The 19,190-nt window shown below is 32.5% G+C and overlaps 1 protein-coding gene across 2 annotated transcripts in view; it reads left to right on the forward strand.

Moving 5' to 3' along the window:
• Window positions 1–18,124, forward strand: part of LOC132719720 (structural maintenance of chromosomes protein 6-like) — a 57,536-nt gene extending 39,412 nt beyond the window's left edge. Inside the window, exons 21-27 of one of the 2 annotated variants that reach the window (XM_060703569.1) lie at window positions 65–202; window positions 381–499; window positions 1,164–1,263; window positions 2,166–2,327; window positions 15,395–15,550; window positions 16,419–16,516; window positions 17,527–18,124. In XM_060703569.1, coding sequence (XP_060559552.1) covers window positions 65–202; window positions 381–499; window positions 1,164–1,263; window positions 2,166–2,327; window positions 15,395–15,550; window positions 16,419–16,516; window positions 17,527–17,629 — 876 coding nt within the window. In that variant the 3' untranslated portion in view covers window positions 17,630–18,124. Of the gene's footprint in view, window positions 1–64; window positions 203–380; window positions 500–1,163; window positions 1,264–2,165; window positions 2,328–6,604; window positions 6,764–15,394; window positions 15,551–16,418; window positions 16,517–17,526 lie in introns of both variants that reach the window. The other variant, XM_060703570.1, reaches the window with a different exon arrangement.
• Window positions 18,125–19,190: the final 1,066 nt, after the last annotated feature.

Here is a 19,190-nt window from a genome sequence, read left to right on the forward strand (position 1 = left end):
AGTTTGTATGATTTTTAATTTAAAAAAAAAGCTATAAACCTGTGACTTCATTTATATTTTACAGGAAGGTGTTGGCAATGTTGTTAATGAAATAGAGACATGTAAAACAAACAAGAAACATTATGACAGCAAGCTGAAAGAACAGGAAAAGAAAATTAAAGAACTTAAAGAGAAACTGGATAAATACAAGGCTGAAATTGAGGTACAGAATAATGTAAAAGATAAATGTTATAAATTTTCTGATGGTACATATCTATGAAAGTATTCTGTAATAAAATTACTGTAAAATACAATAAACCAAAAAAACTAACAAACAAACTGCTATATAATTGATAAAATGTCTTAATGAAAGTTTTACATACATGTATATTTATGTGCAGAGTGATGTGGAAAAGGCTCAGACTATTCACAGTGAAAGAATAAATACTCGAAGGTCCCCTACTAACTTGAAAAGTGAGATTCTGCAGATAGAAAAACAAATAAAAAATGAAGAAAAAAGGTAACCACTTACATAACTTTACAGACCTTAAGTTAATTCTTTGATATAATGTCAGTTATAATTCATTTAACAACACTTTGAATAATTCTTTGTCCATGAATATTGCAATTTTCAAGAAAATATTGAAAATACCTTTTAGATTACCCCTTCGTAAGGTCAATAAAAAAAACAATTTGTTCAACATCAATCGGCTTCTCCAGTTAGTCTTTTTCGCAGCATATTTAACATTGGCAGTCATCGAAATTTGCACAAGCTTAACTGGTAATGTGATTTCCTGGCTAGAAAAATTATACAATTTATTTATTTGGGCTTATAAGAAATTTTAGTTTTTATACAGGCTTGTGAACTTAAAGATGATTTTCATGGGGATTTGCTTAACTTTCCTATTTTACCATTTCCTCAAGTAATTTATATGAAGGACTTGTTGGAATTTGCTTCAACAGATGTACATAGTTTGGGAACACTTGTCGGGTATCTCTTCTCCTACCCTGTCACTCCCCTGATGTTTAATGGGAGTTGAATCTGGAGACATTAAGAGTGAATCAATTCAATTAACTGCCATTTCTCTCATAATGTAAGCAAGATATAACCATAAGGGTTTTTTTCACTCTTGTTTTGTTTTGTTGATGTTTTCCCCTTATTTGTTATCATTTGTTTATTTAAGGCGGGGAGACCCAGATGAAATTACCAGAAACTATAAAGAAAAAAAAGATTCTTATTTAAAAATAAAAAATGAAGTGAAGCAGCTTAGAAAATTTATTGAGGTAAGTTTAATATCCAGTTGCTTTTGCTTGCTTTTATGTACCAAATCATTTAAGAGTTTTCTATGAAAAAATGGTTCTTGCCAAGTTATTACTGTACCTAACTTTGTCACTCTATATGTGTGTGCAATGTTTAGCTATTATTTTAGATAAGAATAGGCCAAGAGATGAATCTGGTAAACCGTTAGTCTGCAGGCTGCAACAGATTTTATACCTGACATATACCATATGGTCATGGTCTGTACTGTTTGTTATACATTTGGTACATATTTTAAAAATTTTCCCTGAAACTGATCAATGGTTTAGTCTGTATTGAAATATGGACAAGTCCATTTAAGATATTTAGCAGAGTAATGGTTATGGAAAGTGGACATAAGCTTTAAAAGTGTGTTGTCTTAAATGATGAAGGTTTGTCTAGAATTATTTTTGGTTCACCTCTGTCTTTATGATTTATTTGACAAGATTTGCAGTAGTTTCTTGAAGTGTCAAATTTTATGTAGTCTTAACATTATGTGCTTTCTATCGGCATACTGTACATATCAGTTTCAACAATGGCAGCAGAATGTATTGGTGACGTATGGATATTTAGATAAAGAACAGTATGTAGTCATAACTTATAGTGTCATCCTTATTGCTTGAAGAAAATTGCTCATTTATAATAAATGTTATAAAAATATTTTTAAAAGTCAAAATTAAATGAGTCAGTGTACTTGTTAAGTCACTTTGTACGTAGATACCTGATGAATTTTGACTATATATAAACTCACAAGAATACATTGTAAACATTGGTGGACATCGTTAATAATTAATAAAACTTAACTTCATTCTGGCTTGATTAGTGTTTATTATGCAGTTGTGTATTTTGTTGTAAGTTACATGTCTAATTTGAAATTGTTGTATTTCAGCAACTAGATAAAGCATTAAAAATCCGAGTAGATGCAGTTAATAAGATACGTCAGAGTTTAACATGGAGGGTTAAAGTGATTTTTATTAGAATCCTTAATGCCAATCCATCATTGGAAGGGAAACTTGAAATTTCTAATAAAAGAGAAATTATACTTTTAGATGTAAATATAGATTTATTTCATATGAATTCAAACCAGGAAAAAAGTTTCAAACTGTAAGTGTTCTTTGTTTTCTATTTTATATGTTTGATCATAATGTTTTGGATACAGAGGCGGCATAATTAATTGTCCTTATTGCACAGATTGTACTACAGTCTGTGCAGAAAAGTGAAAATTTCCCAAATTCACTTTATGAATATCTTACAGACAAAAAAAAAATGGATAGATAAAATAAACATGTCAGGCAAAACCCTGGTTTATGTAAGGGTCAATGAAATTGAATTCCCTTGACAATTGTAAGTTCTGTTGTAAACAAAATAATGTTTTTTTCCTGGTTTGATGCTGCTCAATTCTGTGTGTCTTTATTAAAACTTTCAGCCTTATTTTAACCCATTATGCCTATGTAGATAGACAGATATTTATATATATCCTAGCTATAGAATGATATTCATGACCACTTATTTACCTAAGCAGATTACTGTAGAAAAATGACTTTAGTTATACCTATTTACCACACTAGATAGCTACAATTCACCATAATTTCAGTCAAGCAAAATTGCAGCCAGTTTTATTATTTATCCTTTTAGGCTGAAAAAAAATGCAATTACATTGTTCTTGATTAAATATTGCTAGAAATAGATCAGACTCACAATTCACCTATATAAATAAGATATAAGGGTTGTTTTTTTTACTTCAAAAGCCTTTTCTTATAAAAAATTATAAGCCAATTAACAGATTGTAATGCTAACAGTTGAAAGTGATTTGGTCCATAATGGAACATTTGTAACACCATTAAAGCAGCATACCTCCAGATTCCAGCTAATTTTTATGTAACTTTTGAATATGTATTAAAATGTAAAATATTTTGAAGTGAACAAAGGAAATAATTTACACAATGCAAACAGAACTTACAACCCATGTAAATTACCAAAAAGGTATCTTAAACATGCTGTAGAAATATGGCAAAAAATACTCCACAAAGTCTGCGATTTTTCACAAATGACATGGAAATTACTACTTTTATCTTGAATCTTTATATCTTTCAAAAATCTCAGTACATTTTTCTCATGAAGTTTTCATTTTCATGAAGTATGTTGGCTCATCTGGAGGTGTGCAGCTTTAATACTTATATTGATAGTATCTAATATCATGTGTGACAACAAACCATGAAAAAATTGACGCTGTTGGGAAGAGTTAGATACATGATTCAATATAATATATCTATGTTAGCATTTAAAAAATTGTTCTAAAACAAAATATTTTTATAGGTCAAATAAATGTTCAACATATTGGTTTTAAGAAATATTTTATAAGAACATCAAATGATACATATCAATATTTGAAATACTTAATTAAAATATGCCCATTGTAGACCATTCCACTTATCTGTCTGTCTATTCCCTCAGTTTGACTTCATTTTTTCCAGCTATTGGACTCTTATTATCAGTTTTGTGGGTTTTTTAAAGGTGATATAATGTTCTAATGGTATTTTTGTGGTGGGTTCTTTTGCATTTAACGTTTGCTAAGAACAACAGTACTGCTTGATATCAATATAACTTGATGCAATTTGAGTATGCACAAAATGTATTTTAAAAAAAATAAAAGAATTTGGGCCCCCACCCAAAAAAAAATCTTGCACCAGTACCTTGATTCTAAGATTCACTGATGACAGAAGTCCTCATTAAGTTGCCATATAGCTTTTTTTTAATTGACTTGTCTTCAAACCAAACCCAAAAACATTGAATAAATATTATGTGTGTGTCTCTTGTAAAATGGTCATTTAAATTGATTGAAAATTTAATATTTTATTCCCACTATGAATATTAAAAGAACATAATAAACAGATGTGTCACTTAGATTTTCTTTATAGTGATTTAAAGAGTCACAGTTCAATTTGACATTCCTCTAACAGTTTCACTCTTACTATAATCACTAACATGTTAAAAACTATAATTTCTTTAAGACACAGTGCATATATATGATACAATACGGTGTTTTCACAGAAACAGGACTTGTGTAGTAGAACTACATTTTCACCATAGACTACTTACACTTTTTACCAAGTTCTTACATATAACACTCATTCTGTTTGTAAATTTTTAATGTCTTTGTAAATTGTTCTTGCTTGTTTGTAATCTTCTGAGCACTTGTTATAACAATGATCAATATATAGCACTAGCACACAACCAAGAGAGTTTGTACATCTGTGCATGTTAACTGCACTATGCTCTTTGACTGTTTGATTTTATTATATGGACAATGAAGTCACAAAAATTTAACATGCTGAATTTGTATAAATGGATTTGTCTTGCTTTTTAATTTGGAACATTTTCAAATTTAAGACAAATTATGCCTCAAAAACAAATAAATGTTTACTTCTTTGGAAAGGGCAAGTATCAGTTTTATAATGTTGATTTAAAAGATTTAGAGAATGTTAGAACTATTTGTCATGAAAATAGCAAAATGTAAACAAAGTAGTATTTTGACTTCCATACACAACGCTGATTCACGCTAGTACTGATTGCCAACAAGCAACAGAAGGAGAGATGATACAGGTAATTGGCCAATAGTGAATACATAACATGTTGGAAACTCAAAAAATAAAAAACTTTGAGAATTGAAAATAAAAGAAAATGTTTTTATAAATGTACAAAGTGTCAGGTCATGCAGTATAAAGAAACACACACACAATATAAAAAAAATAGTGCTTGAGCAAAAATGCCATGTTTTTCTAAAGATTTAATAGTTTGAAAATTGTATATCGGTAAGTGGTTTAGTTCAAGAAAAGTTTGATATTTTTGCATGTCCACTAAAATCACAAAGATATTAGCCAGCGAAAATTTCATCAACAACTATAGTTCATACGTGTCTTGATAAAATGACGGATATTGGAGATAACCATTCCATACCATGGATGAATCATTGACATCAACTGTGTCATTCAGAAATTCTAATTTTACAATCTTTTCAATATGCAAAAATATCCACTTGCACAGTATACACAGCTTCTTTTAGTGCACAAATGTTTAATAAAATGTAAAGCTCTACTAACTTTGTGTAAATTGCTTTCAGTTCTTTTGTGCATTGTGTATATCTGTTTGCTATTCTTCCAGGGATGTAATTGATTCAGGAATATCACAGAATATTTGAGCCGCGTCACGACAAAACCAACATAATGCGTTTGCGACCAGCATGGATCCAGACCACCCTGGGCATCCGCGCAGTCTGATCAGGATCCATGCTGTTCGCTTACCAACCCTATTACAAGTAGCAAAACTGATAGCGAACAGCATGGATCCTGATCAGATTGCGCGGATGCGTAGGCTGGTCTGGATCCATGCTGGTTGCAAACGCATTACTTTGGTTTTGTCATGGAGCGGCTCATTTATTATTTTGACACTGTAACAAAGTAACAATAATTGGCTTATGTAACAACTTCATTAACTAGACTAAAATGTTACTGTTAAGTTGCTAGACTACAGCATTCAAGTGAACCATTAACTTTTATCAAATTTATTTGGAAGTTTTCAATTTACTACCATATATATAGGCTAATAGCATAATAGATTAAAGAATTAAGAATGAACCTGATGTATTCCTGATCAGTTATATACCTGTTGAATCCCTCACTGCTGTAGGTTTGAATCCTGCCAAAAACTTAAAATTCTTTCACTGGGGGAAGCTATCCATCTTAAGTCTAACCTCCCCAGTTAAGCTAGAAAAAATTGCCATATGACCAACAAAGTTGGTGTGACTTAATAACCAGCATAACCATGTCTGTTAACTTTTACAGTTAAACTTCGTTCCCTCGAACTCGGAAGACCTGTGCAAATTTGTTCAAGAGATCGGTAGTCGAGCCAACCAAGGTTATTGAAAATAGCCAAGATTGTCACAAGGTGTTAAAATCATGTGACACCGACTGTCACTAATTGAAAATGTTGACCTGCAACTTTTGTTGTCTTTTTGTGTTCGGATGAAATGGTGTGATTTTCACTATATTTCTGCCAAAGGGAGCAGAGATCAGGTTTGAGTGATCGGTGTTTACGTGTTCTGAGATAGAACGATATATATTGTATAGGAACTTTGCCGGTACAGGTCGATGAGTTTGAGCAAAGAGGTATTCAATTGAACGAAGTTTAACTGTATTATAAACTTATGTTAACATACGTTGAATATTTCAGACAAACATTTACATGGAGATGGAGTAATGAAGCTACTGTGGTATATATGGCACATATAGTACCGTAATCTATATAGTAATATAATTGTGTTATTTTCAGAGATTGGACCTCATTTTATCAAAACGTCATGAAAGCTACACAGAATTCAGGCGAATGATTGCTGTTAGAGCGAAATACTTTTTTATAGTACTACTGGACAGTAGACAGTATACTGGAAAAATGTCATTTAATCATAAAAATGAAACCCTTGAAATGACAGTAAGTTGGTTCCAGTTACATGTCGTCACAGTTTGCACATTTTAACCATTCCTTCGTTTCTTATCTTCTTTAATGCTTTTTTTGTATCTTTGCAAGAATTTCTTTGTAGTTTTTCACTTCTAACTCTGTTTTTTTTTTCTCCAAGTGCTAACACTGCCACAATGTTGGTATAATGCTAACAAAATATTTCGATCATATTTCTGGTCAAGGTTTATTCCACCGGATATTACATTATCGTATTATAACAAAGTCCAGAACAGTCAACTATAGCACCACCTTTATTTCTATTATTTATTTTTCCTCAATATATATTTTTCATTCTTATTATACCCCCAAAAACGAAGTTTGGGGGGGTATATAGGAGTCACCCGGTGGTCGGTCGGGCGGTCGGTCGGTCGGTCCAGACGTCCGTTGCATTTTGCTTGTCCGGAGCATAACTTGAAAACTAATGGTTGGAATTCAATATAACTACATACAATGGTCAAGCACATTGAGAGGAAGTGCAGTGCACAAAAACCATAACTCTATCTTGACTAATTACAGAGTTATTGCCCTTTGTTACTTTTCCTTGTCCGGGGCATAACTTGAAAACTACTGGTTGGAATTCAAAACAACTTCATACAATTGTCAAACACAATAAGGGGAAGTGCAGTGCACAAAAACCATAACTCTATCTAAAGTAATTACAGAGTTATTGCCCTTTGTTGCTTTTCCATTGCTTTTTTTTTATCCGTTGCATTTTCCTTGTCCGGAGCATAACTTGAAGACTAATGGTTGGAATTCAATATAACTACATACAATGGTCAAGCACATTGAGAGGAAGTGCAGTGCATAAGAAACATAACTCTATCTTGACTAATTACAGAGTTATTGCCCTTTGTTACTTTTCCTTGTCCGTGGCATAACTTGAAAACTACTGGTTGGAATTCAAAACAACTTCATACAATTGTCAAACACAATAAGGGGAAGTGCAGTGTACAAGAACCATAACTCTATCTAAAGTAATTACAGAGTTATTGCCCTTTATTACTTTTCCATTGCTTTCTTTTGTCCGGATCATAACTTGAAGACTAATTGTTGGAATTCATTATAACTTCATACAATGGTCCAGCACATTGAGAGGAAGTGCAGTGCACAAGAACCATAACTCCATTTTGACTAATTACAGAGTTACTGCCCTTTGTTTCTTTTCCTTGTCCAGAGCATGACTTTAAAACTACTGGTTGGAATTCAAAACAACTTCATACAATGGTCAAGCACAATAAGGGGAAGTGCAGTGCACAAGAACCATAACTCCATCTTGACTAATTACAGAGTTATTGCCCTTTGTTACTTTTCCTTGTCCAGAGCATAACTTGAAAACTACTGTTTGGAATTCAATACAACTTCATACAGTTGTGAAGGACATTCAAAGGAAGTGCAGTGCACAAGAGCCATAACTCCATTTTGACAAAATACAGAGTTACTGCCCTTTGATACTTTACCTTGTTCGGAGCATAACTTAAAACGTACTGGTTGGAATTCAAAACAACTTCATACAATGGTCAAGCACAATAAGAGGAAGTGCAGTGCACAAGAACTATAACTCTATCTTCAGTATTTATAGAGTTATTGCCCTTTGTTCTTTTTCTTTGTCTTTCTGGACTTATTACAGAGTAATTCAATTAAACTTCACCAATGGCCAACCACATTGAAAGGAAATGCAACATACATGAACCACAATTATCTTTAATTGCCCACAACCATAACTCTATGTTTCAATTCTTTTACAAAGTATTCTGTTACTAGTAACATCCTCATTTCCAAAGCAGACTTGTGGGGGTATTAATCACATTTAGTGATAGTTCTAGTTAATTTTAAAATACCTAATAACTGAATCTTGAAATCATTATCCTTCATCTCAACTTTAATATTTGTTATTATTAGGTACATTGAATATTTTTATGCCCCAACTTGGGGGGAGCCTTTAGTTTTGCTCTTGTCAATACATGCATGCATTCTCATGTTGTGTCACATGTAGGTCTAAAAGCATGTGCACCTTGGGATGTTGCTTGTGGATTTATTCAGTATTTGTATAGTATTTCTTTATTAGTGAAAACTGTTCCAAAATGTTGTGTCATGTATAGCTCTAAAACTGCTTAAGCTAGAATCAACAAAACTCATAAGAATATTGATCAGCATGTGAAGCTGTGCACCTGGGTTTTTGTGTGTGGATTAATTCAGTGTTGTTAGAGTTATTGCCCTTGACTTAGTATAATTTTCAGCTTGCAGCACGCATAGACCAAAAAGTATTTGACCAGGAGTCATGAAACTTACAGGAATGTTGGTCAGCATGTGTAGGAAATTCACTTGGGGCTTTGCTTGTGAATTAATTCAGTATTTATAGAGTTATTGCCCTTGACTTAATAAAAGAATTGCAATTTTAGCTTGTGTATTGCGTAACTGAAAAGTATTTGACTAAGTCACTAATCTTTACAGAACTGTTGGTCAACATGTGTAGTTGTGCATCTGGGGATTTTCTTTTAAATTTTTTTGAAGCATTAGGAAATAAAATTGAGATATGAAATTCTTGATATTGGGGAATATTAAGATGTCAACATTTTAAATATTTGGATGTCAGTGGAGAGTGGGGGCATCCATTTCCTTTGGACACATTTATGATGCAGAGTACGTACCTAACTCTATAAAGAAAGAAAAATCGAAATATGATTATTATTTTTTAGCCAATAGGTAACTTATTGTAGATGGTAATTGAAATTATGATGTTCTCCCATAACTTGAAATTTTACCACATTGTACCTAGATAATGTTTTCAGTGATTTTGATTATTGTTCCTGCGAGGTTCCTTAGTTGAACTTTGTTCAGCTACAAATGAATGTTAGATCTAATATTATTAATAATAAAAAAAACAATGAAATTACATACTAGATATAATTTTGTACTAACAAAATGGACATGAGATGTGGGATAAAGGATTTAGATGTTGGATAGTTTGATATTAGGCATTTGCCTTTCAGGAGAGTGGTTGCTTGTTGCTTTGTGTTTTATTGCTAATAAGAACTAACCATCTGGGTTGATTTATGCTGTTGCTACTTATGCTTGAGCATTTGCTTAATCATTAATTTCCTAAAATTGTGTAATGAATTTGACATGCTTTGAATTTTGAACAATCCATTCAAAGTTTATATGGTTTCAGTATCAAGATAGAAAAATTGAGCTATAACAACATAAAACCTAGTCAGATTGCTCACATGCAGGTTGGGGGAGCTCTATACTAGTGGTAAGGGCTTATTCATCACCTTAGTGCAGTTACAGGTTAACTCCTATTGAATTTTATAAGGAGTGAAGTCCTCTGCTAAGATGACATATTACTTTTGGTTTCAGCAAGTTAAAAGTTACATAACTGGGCAGTGTTGCATCACACTTTAGTCATTGTGAATGAGATGTTTTTTAAGTAATGCAGTATTAATCTTTTGTTCTCTATGTAGGTTGTTATAATTTCTATCTATAAATTTTGGACAAATTTCTTGTCATGAATTAAAAGAAGGTATGACAGAAGCTCTGACATTATTATTATGCCCCCATTTCGAAGAAAAGGGGGTATATTGCTTTGCACTTGTCGGTCCGTCGGTCCGTAGACCAAATGGTTTCCGAGTGATAACTAAAGAACCCTTAGGCCTAGGAACTTCAAACTTGGTATGGTGATTGGTCATGACCAGTAGATGACCCCTATTGATTTTGGGGTCAAGGGGTCAAAGGTCAAGGTCACATTGACCTTGTAAGCAAAAACGGTTTCCAATAAATAACTAAAGAACCTTAACCCATTACTTCATATACACGCCTTTTAACGCCTTTTTCACCCCCCCCCCCCCTTTTTGTTGTCTCAAATGATGAAAAAATGCCTTATTTAGGCCCCAAACACTTGTTTTTGTTTGAGAAATGTTGTTAAAAAAAGTGACCTCTTTTTCGGCGCAGCCCCCCAACCAAAAGATACATCAGGGGGTTGCCAGAAGGGGGATGTGCCCCCTTCTGTTTGGGGGGGTTTGAAGGGGGGCGGAGTCCCCCTCATTGCCAAGAAAATTTTGGACTTGTTAGAGGCTGTAAATGACCCCAGATTGATCATAAGGTAACGTGTAACCAACGCTGAAAAGCATTTGACTCTATCTCAATCCATTGAGAAGTTGCAGCACTTTGAAATCAATTTTGATGGAAAAAATCAACGCAAAATAGTGATTTTTGGCAATTTTGAGATGTCCCCTCGTTGCCATGGTAACAGAAAATTTAAGCCTGAGCATGTTGTTGCAAGGGCAATGGTCCAGTCAACATTTGTGCTAAGTTTGATTAGTGTTGAAGCAGTTTTTATAGTATTATAGCAATTTGAACTTGTAACGGGAGACTTTTCAATGAAAACAGCCATTTTTCACAAAATGCTCATGAAGCAATGGGTTAAGGCCTAGGAACTTCAAACTTGGTATGGTGATTTGTCATGATCAGTAGATGACCCCTATTGATTTTGGAGTCAAGGGGTCAAAGGTCAAGGTCACATTGACCTTGTAAGCAAAAACGGTTTCCGATCAATAAGTAAAGAACCTTAAGGCCTAGGAACTTCAAACTTGGTATGGTGATTGGTCATGATCAGTAAATGACCCCTATTGATTTTGGGGTCAAGGGGTCAAAGGTCAAGGTCACATTGACCTCTTGGGTAAAAACGTTTTCCGATCAATAACAAAAGAACCCTTAGGCCTAGGAACTTCAAACTTGGTATGGTGATTGTTTATGACCAGCAGATGACCCCTATTGATTTTGGGGTTAGTGGTCAAAGGTCAAGGTCACATTGACCTTGTAGGTAAAAACGGTTTCCGATCAATAACGAAAGAACCCTTAGGCCTAGGGACTTCAAACTTGATATGGTGATTGGTCATGATCAGTAGATGACCCCTATTGATTTTGGGGTTAAGGGGTCAAAGGTCAAGGTCACATTGACCTTGTAGGTAAAAACGGTTTCCGATCAATAACGAAAGAACCCTTAGGCCTAGGGACTTCAAACTTGATATGGTGATTGGTCATGATCAGTAGATGACCCCTATTGATTTTGGGGTCAAGGGGTCAAAGGTCAAGGTCACATTGACCTCTTAGGTTAAAACAGTTTCCGATCAATAACTAAAGAACCCTTAGGCCTAGGAACTTCAAACTTGGTATGGTGATTGGTCATGACCAGCAGATGACCCCTACTGATTTTGGGGTTAAGGGGTCAAAGGGCAAGGTCACATTGACCTTGTAGGTAAAAATGCTTACCGATCAATAACTTAAGAACCCTTAAGCCTAGGAACTTCAAACTTGGTATGGTGATTGGTCATGACCAGCAGATGACCTATTGTTTTTAGGGTCAAGGGGTCAAAAGTCATGTAACATTGACCTTGTAGGTAAAAACGGTTTCCGATCAATTAACTAAAAACGCTTAGGCCTAGGAATTTCAAACTTTGTATGATGATTGGTGGTGACCAGCAGATGACCCCTATTGAGTTTTGGGTCAAGGGGTCAAAGGTCAAGGTCACATCGACCTTGTAAGTAAAAACGGTTTCTGATCAATAACTTAAGAACGCTTAGACCTAGGAACTTCAAACTTGGTATGGTGATTTTTCATGACCAGCAGATTTCCCCTTTCGATTTTGGGATCAAGGGATCAAAGGTCAAGGTCACATTGACCTTGTAAGTAAAAACGGTTTCCGATCAATAACTAAAGAACACTTCGGCCTAGGAACTTCAAACTTGGCATAGTGATTGGTCATGATCAGCAGATGACCCCTATTGATTTTGGGGTCAAAGGTCAAGGTCACATTGACCTTGTATGTTAAAACGGTTTCCGATCAATAATAAAAGAACCCTTAGGCCTAGGAACTTCAAACTTGGCATGGTGATTAGTAATGACCAGCAAATGACCCCTATTGATTTTGGGGTCAAGGGGTCAAAGGTCAAGGTCACATTGACCTTGTAAGTAAAACGGTTTCTGATCAATTAACTAATAACGCTTAGGCCTAGGAACTTCAAACTTTGTATGATGATTGGTCTTGACCAGCAGATGACCCCTATTGAGTTTTGGGTCAAGGGGTCAAAGGTCAAGGTCATGACCAGTAGATACTTGATAACCCTTATTAATTGTTTGATCACTGGGTCAGAAGTCATACATAATTACCTTATCACATGAATAATTGGCTGCTGATAGGGGGCATACATGTTTTACAAACATATCTTGTTATGTTTAGGTGTCGGTTTTGCCTAATAAGATTCTTTTGTCTGAGAAAGATTTGCAGAAGGTCGTTGTTCTATTCAGGTTCTCATTTGTGCCTGAATAATACAATGAGGGGCAACAGGGATTCTCTATCTCTATCACTATATGTGTTAATGACTTAAATCTTAAAAAAAATAACTTATCTGTTGAATCAATGTGCTTTTATTGTCATTTGTTTGTGCGTTATGTTGTCTGTGTTTGCTTGTTTTGTTTGAAAGATAATGTTTCTGTTATGATTTAATAACTTGAATGAAAAGTTGTTGTTTTTTGTTGTTTTGTGTTTTTCTCTTGTACTGCAAACAAGTTTTGTTTCTGTGAAAGCATATGGTGTTTCTGTGAAAGCATATGGATGCACTAAAATATATTAAAATTTGTGATTGCTTTAGAAAAAAATAGGCGTAATGATAACTCAAGCTACAAACTAAAGTCACAAAAGTCAGGTCCATACACTTTACTACACTGTATTTAAATTGTACTGAAAGAAAACATTATTTCTTCTCACAATGCCTAATTTGTTAAATTGGCACTCTGTCCTTAAAATTTTCAGCAGTCCATAAGTAAATGAAGGGATTTTAGTATTTAATTAAAATGTTTCCAGAATGAAATTAAAATGTTAAAGCTAAGTCTTCAACAATAGGGAGTCTGGCCAATTTTACTACACTTGTTAATGTCGCTAAGTAGCACCAAAATGTTCAACAGTTGGGGATAAATTTGAAGCATCTTCTTACATTATTGATTATAGAATAATTAGTCAAAATTATTAAATTTAGTGCCTGAATTATTAGATATTGTAAGGTACTAAGAATAATGACAAAACTTTATTTTTCTATTTGAAAATTCAAAAAAATTCTTTATCTTTAAACATGGATCTTCCATTTTTTGCTTAGATTTTGTGTTATGAAAATCATATCGGTCCGTTTTTTCATGTCATTTGCTATTGTTGGGGGGTTTTTTTCTCTTTTTTCACTCTAATTTAATTAAGAAACTATATCATTCATGATAAGTATTGTTACAATAATTTTTTCCATAGGGCATTTCATTAAGTTTAATTTGTTTTACATAACTTGACTGGCCCCCATTAAAAGAAATTAGTAAAGCTTTAGGTGTTGGTTAATCTGGTTTAAGTTTAGTATTAAAATTGCATGTTCTCCTTACCTTGAAATATGTGTTTGCATGCCAATATTTGGGATTGGATAACATCAAAAATTTAGCTGCTTGTAACAGTTCTGGTCATTTTAGGGTAACAAGGTCAGTGCAAGAAGAACCCTAGATCCAGAGCCATCATTATTAGAAATGAATCATGAATATAATTTTATCAATCAGATTACAAATATGGAGTTGAATAAAGTTAACAAAAACGGAGTTAAATAAAAGATGACGATTAAAACTGTATAGATATGACAGGTGTTTATGTGAAGTGCTTCGGAAATATTTGAGATTGATATTAAGGGTGTGGCGTAATTTGAGTTGTAAATGAAAAGGCTTAAGTATGAAGAAATGTTTCAAAAATATTACAACAAACTGTGATGGTACGGGGGGAAATGTGCTAAAAGCATTACTTTATATAATCATTTTTGTATGTACAATACATATTTTTACTGAAGTTTTGAAGATAAAAATAGTTACACAAAGTTTGATTATGACTGAATGGTGAAAGATAAATCAATGTTAGATATTTGTAATTTATTGATACATATTGTCAAATAAATGAGGACTCTACAAAGATCCATTGAATTTTGAATTGGGAAACCTTTCACTGACCTCTTCAATTCATTTTGTTTGCTTTGTTAACGTTATTAGCATTTAACTTTTGTCAACATGAACTCATTTTGAAATAAAATTTAGGAAGAATAATACAATATAATCTATCAAACTCAGGATTAAGGTAATAAAAAAATAAGCATTTACAAGCACCTTTCTTCAACACCATTTTGTGATATTTATAAGAAAAATTGCCATTTTGTATGATTTCATTTCTTTTATTAAGTAAAATGTTAAGGAATTTGGTGTGCATTGTTACCAAAAGTTATTGTTCAAATATATATTTTGATTCTGAGTTAACAAATTTTCAAATCTAGTAATTGCTTTTTCTAGCTTTGATGCTTATTGCATACATGTATTAGAAAATATTACAAATTTATTTGTCTATAATTGATTAATTGGTATTCAACATTTAACTGATGGTAATTAAATGCAGCATTATAACAAGAAATACTTTAGATCTACTAGTTTTAAGTTTAATTATAAGTATAATTCTAATGATTTTCTTAATGAAATTTTTACTGTATGTTATGATATATTTAATTATCCTGTAGTTTAACTTGAACATGTTTTCCCTGCAGGTTCAACCATCTAAAACTGTAACAACTGAAGGTGTGAAAGATTTGAGATCACTGTCTGGAGGTGAAAGGTCATTCTCTACTGTATGTTTTATCCTGGCTCTCTGGGAAGCTATGGAGTCACCATTTAGATGCCTTGATGAGTTTGATGTATTTATGGTAAGATTTTAGTGTGAACTTCTGTGTCAAACTTCGATTATTCAATTTTCTCAATGTGTGGAAGTAAAATGAAGGTCCAGATATTTTATCTCTGTATTCTTTATTAAAACCTATATATGAGTTGAATTTTCTTTATGTGGTGCAGTTTTAATGTGGTCCGTAAAGAGTAATTAGAGAATAATTTACCATTAATAAGGCAAAGTTTATCAATCAATTTGATACCTTTGATCTGGAGATATTTTTCAAACCTTTTCTAGCCACAACTATGCTTGATTGTGACAAAAGCTTTAAACTTATTTGAAACTATGGATTCTGCTTCCTGAAACTAACCAGTACTGGTATCGTCTGAGAAAACATGGTTGTGACCCTAGTAAGGCTCATACCCAAGGTCTCTAGGTAGAGGCACACACTTTTGTGATTAACCTATTCCTTCCTTTTTGTTTGGTTTGAGTGTTCCATTGTGTGTTATAAATTGGACTGAAATACTTCAAACAGGTCCAGAATAAAAAAAAAATGTTTTTGCTGACAAAATTTGAAAAGCAGTTCAGTTAATGTGAAGAAGTGATATTGTCTTTTACCTTCTGTCAATATATCAGTTGAAAATCACTGAGATTTTGATCTTAAAAGAATTCTTTATGCCAATAGTATTGGTTAATCTTTTGATGGCTTGTTCTTCACAAAATTTCTTTCTGTCAGTTCTAACTTTAAGAACTTTGTCAGAGGTACTTTGCTGTTGATCTCTTGTAAACAATATTTTGAGTGTGTGATTAAGTGTTTATCTCTTATTATTTGATTATCAATTAAATCAAAATTAGTATAGGTATGTAATTTTAGTTGTGTATCTTATAAGTATGGTTTTATATTTCAGGATATGGTAAACAGAAGGATAAGTATGCAGTTGATGATGAATACTGCTCAAGCAAAGACAGACAGACAGTTCATTTTCCTGTCACCACAAAATATGAGGTAAAATATTTGTATTAAAACAAGCAAACATGCCTTCTGTTCATCATTTTAAGACTACTATTGATTGACACATTTGGAACTGGGGGGAAGGTTGAAAATTTAGTTAGGAATTTTCAGAATAATGAAAGATGGATATGATTTGAAATGAGATTTAATGGCTCTTCTGCTAATAAGAATAATGAAAGATAAATATGAAATGGAATAATATATTATTATTATATATAATGCCTGTTCTGTTGATAAGAACAATGAAAGATAAATAAGAATGAGATATAATGACTTATTATTATAATAATAATAGGAAAGTCTATTAAAGGAATTTCGCAGGTTTAGGGTTAAAGAAAAGCCTGTCATTGAAACTTTAATCACTGAGTGGCAGCATGGCTGAGTGGTAAACTCGTCAGACTATTAATATAAATAAAAGGATTACTGGCTACTTTGGTTCAAACCCTGTTAAAGGCAAGCTGTTGTTTTTGTGAGCAAGAAACTTTACACTCATTGCTTAGTACTGGTTGGTTCCAGGAACAAATTCGAGAGTGTTTCAATAAGCTTATATACTAATAAATGAAATATTGATGAAACAAAATTTGCGTTTACATTTTTTTCCAAATTTTCGTTGTAAATTTATTTTTCATCAAGTGAAACATATTTTCCATATTTTCACTGTTGCCTTTCCAGACTACTTCTAAATTCAGACAATACATAAAACTTAAGAGGAAGTATTTCAAATTTTAATGATAAATCCTGTATTTATAGAAAAAAAACCTAAATATACCACTCAATGAAAATAAATCCTGTATTTATAGAAAAAAAACCTAAATATACCACTCAATGAAAATAAATCCTGTATTTATAGAAAAAAAACCTAAATATACCACTCAATGAAAATAAATCCTGTATTTATAGAAAAAAAAAAAAACCTAAAAATCCTCTATAGCTTCCAACACAGTTAAACTAAAATAAAATTAGTAAAAACTTATCTGTAAGAATCTCATATATTGTATTTTCAGTAATCTTGGTATTACATCAACAAATATGACAAGGATATTTAAAATGCCTAATCCAGAACGAGGACAGAAAACTCTACAATTCCCCTCTACAAGCAAGGAGTAACTGATTCAATGGAGAAGTGTGTGCAACTAGTCAGCAGTTTTTATTTGAACAGTTGGATATTCTAGTTTTTGTGTCAGGTGATTTTGTGTTTTTGTGACGGTGATACAAAATTATGAGTGACTCAGAAGGTTTAGTCAAAATTATGAATGACACAGAAGGTTCTGTTCAGATATGAATATTTTTGCAGGAGAATCTGAAATACCTGTCTCTGATGAAAATATATGATCTTATCAGTTCCCACACTTTAGTTGTTGATGGGAGGACGTGTAATAGAATAGTTAGTAATATTTTGACAAAGATTATGATTTTAGTTTGTTAGTTTTCAGTTTTGACAGTTCAGTGATTATGTGAAGGTACAGAAATTGAAGGAGAACCAGACTATGGAATGTGATGATGTATAAATCCTGTGATATGTATATATGTGGTTTTATTTAGACAAGATAGCAAACAAAAAACTGATGTGTTTGTACTCCATGTTTGCACAGTGAGAACTACCTGTTAAAAAACGTTAATTTGATGCCATACAGAGAAAAAAATGTGCATCAAGTCAGTGACATATTCTGTTGATATAATGGGACCATTTTGACAAGCAAAGTATGCTTAAAGTCAGAGACATATATCATTAATATATCATGGCATGTTATGAGTCCTATGTTTTCTATATAATTCATACAAATACAAACTTTTATGTGTGGAATTTTATGAAGGAACACTTAGTAGTCTTATGACTCAATTCTTGGTAAATGTGATCAGTTTCTAGTGAAACTAATAAATGAAATTTGACTTTGGTTCAATCTTGTGCTGGGAGAGGGCTGGGTGTTAATCTCTTCAAGAAACATGAAAACATTCTATACAAAATAAGGTAAATTTCTTGAAGATTCAGTCCTGTAAAATTTGTTTCAGATGATGAAATTATTTTCATTTCTAAAGGTAGGATGAATATATTTTGAAATATTGCCAGTGTGTTCATTTTTGTTTTATATGTTTTGCCTTACTCTCTACAAACAGTATCTATTGGATACTAGTAGTGTTTGAAGATAAGAGATACTAGTTTAAGGTGGATTTTGTAGAGAGTTTATAGAGAGTTTGTGTAAAGGCTACATTGTTTCATATGTTTTTTTATAATGTTTGTTTTATTTTTAACCATTTTTATCTTGTTTTTAACAGTATGATGACTAAGTTTTACTCATTACTTGTTATTTGCAGGCTCTTTAGTATATATAACTTAATATTTTTTTAAATGCACTACCTTTTTCCATCAGAACTCGTTATACATTTATAACAAAAAGTTATTTTACATGTATAAGTGCAAAACTTTTTTTCGTGCTCATTGCCATAATTGTAAGTACTTTTCTTCTGAGCAGCTGAATACTCTTTTTAATGGTTGGTTATATTTTTGACATTCTGTTGAAGAGCCTGAGATTGAGTAAGAAAACTGTATAAGGAAGTAACAAGTTAATGACTCGCATGAGATCATGACATTACAGGGAGTAACAATAAAGTTGAAACAAGATTACCATTCTTATATATATGTTGAAACAGTATTATCTTTTTTGTCTGT

Source organism: Ruditapes philippinarum, unplaced genomic scaffold (assembly GCF_026571515.1).
Source record: "Ruditapes philippinarum isolate M1 unplaced genomic scaffold, ASM2657151v2 ctg2458_1_1_1_1, whole genome shotgun sequence".
Classification (NCBI taxonomy): domain Eukaryota; kingdom Metazoa; phylum Mollusca; class Bivalvia; order Venerida; family Veneridae; genus Ruditapes; species Ruditapes philippinarum.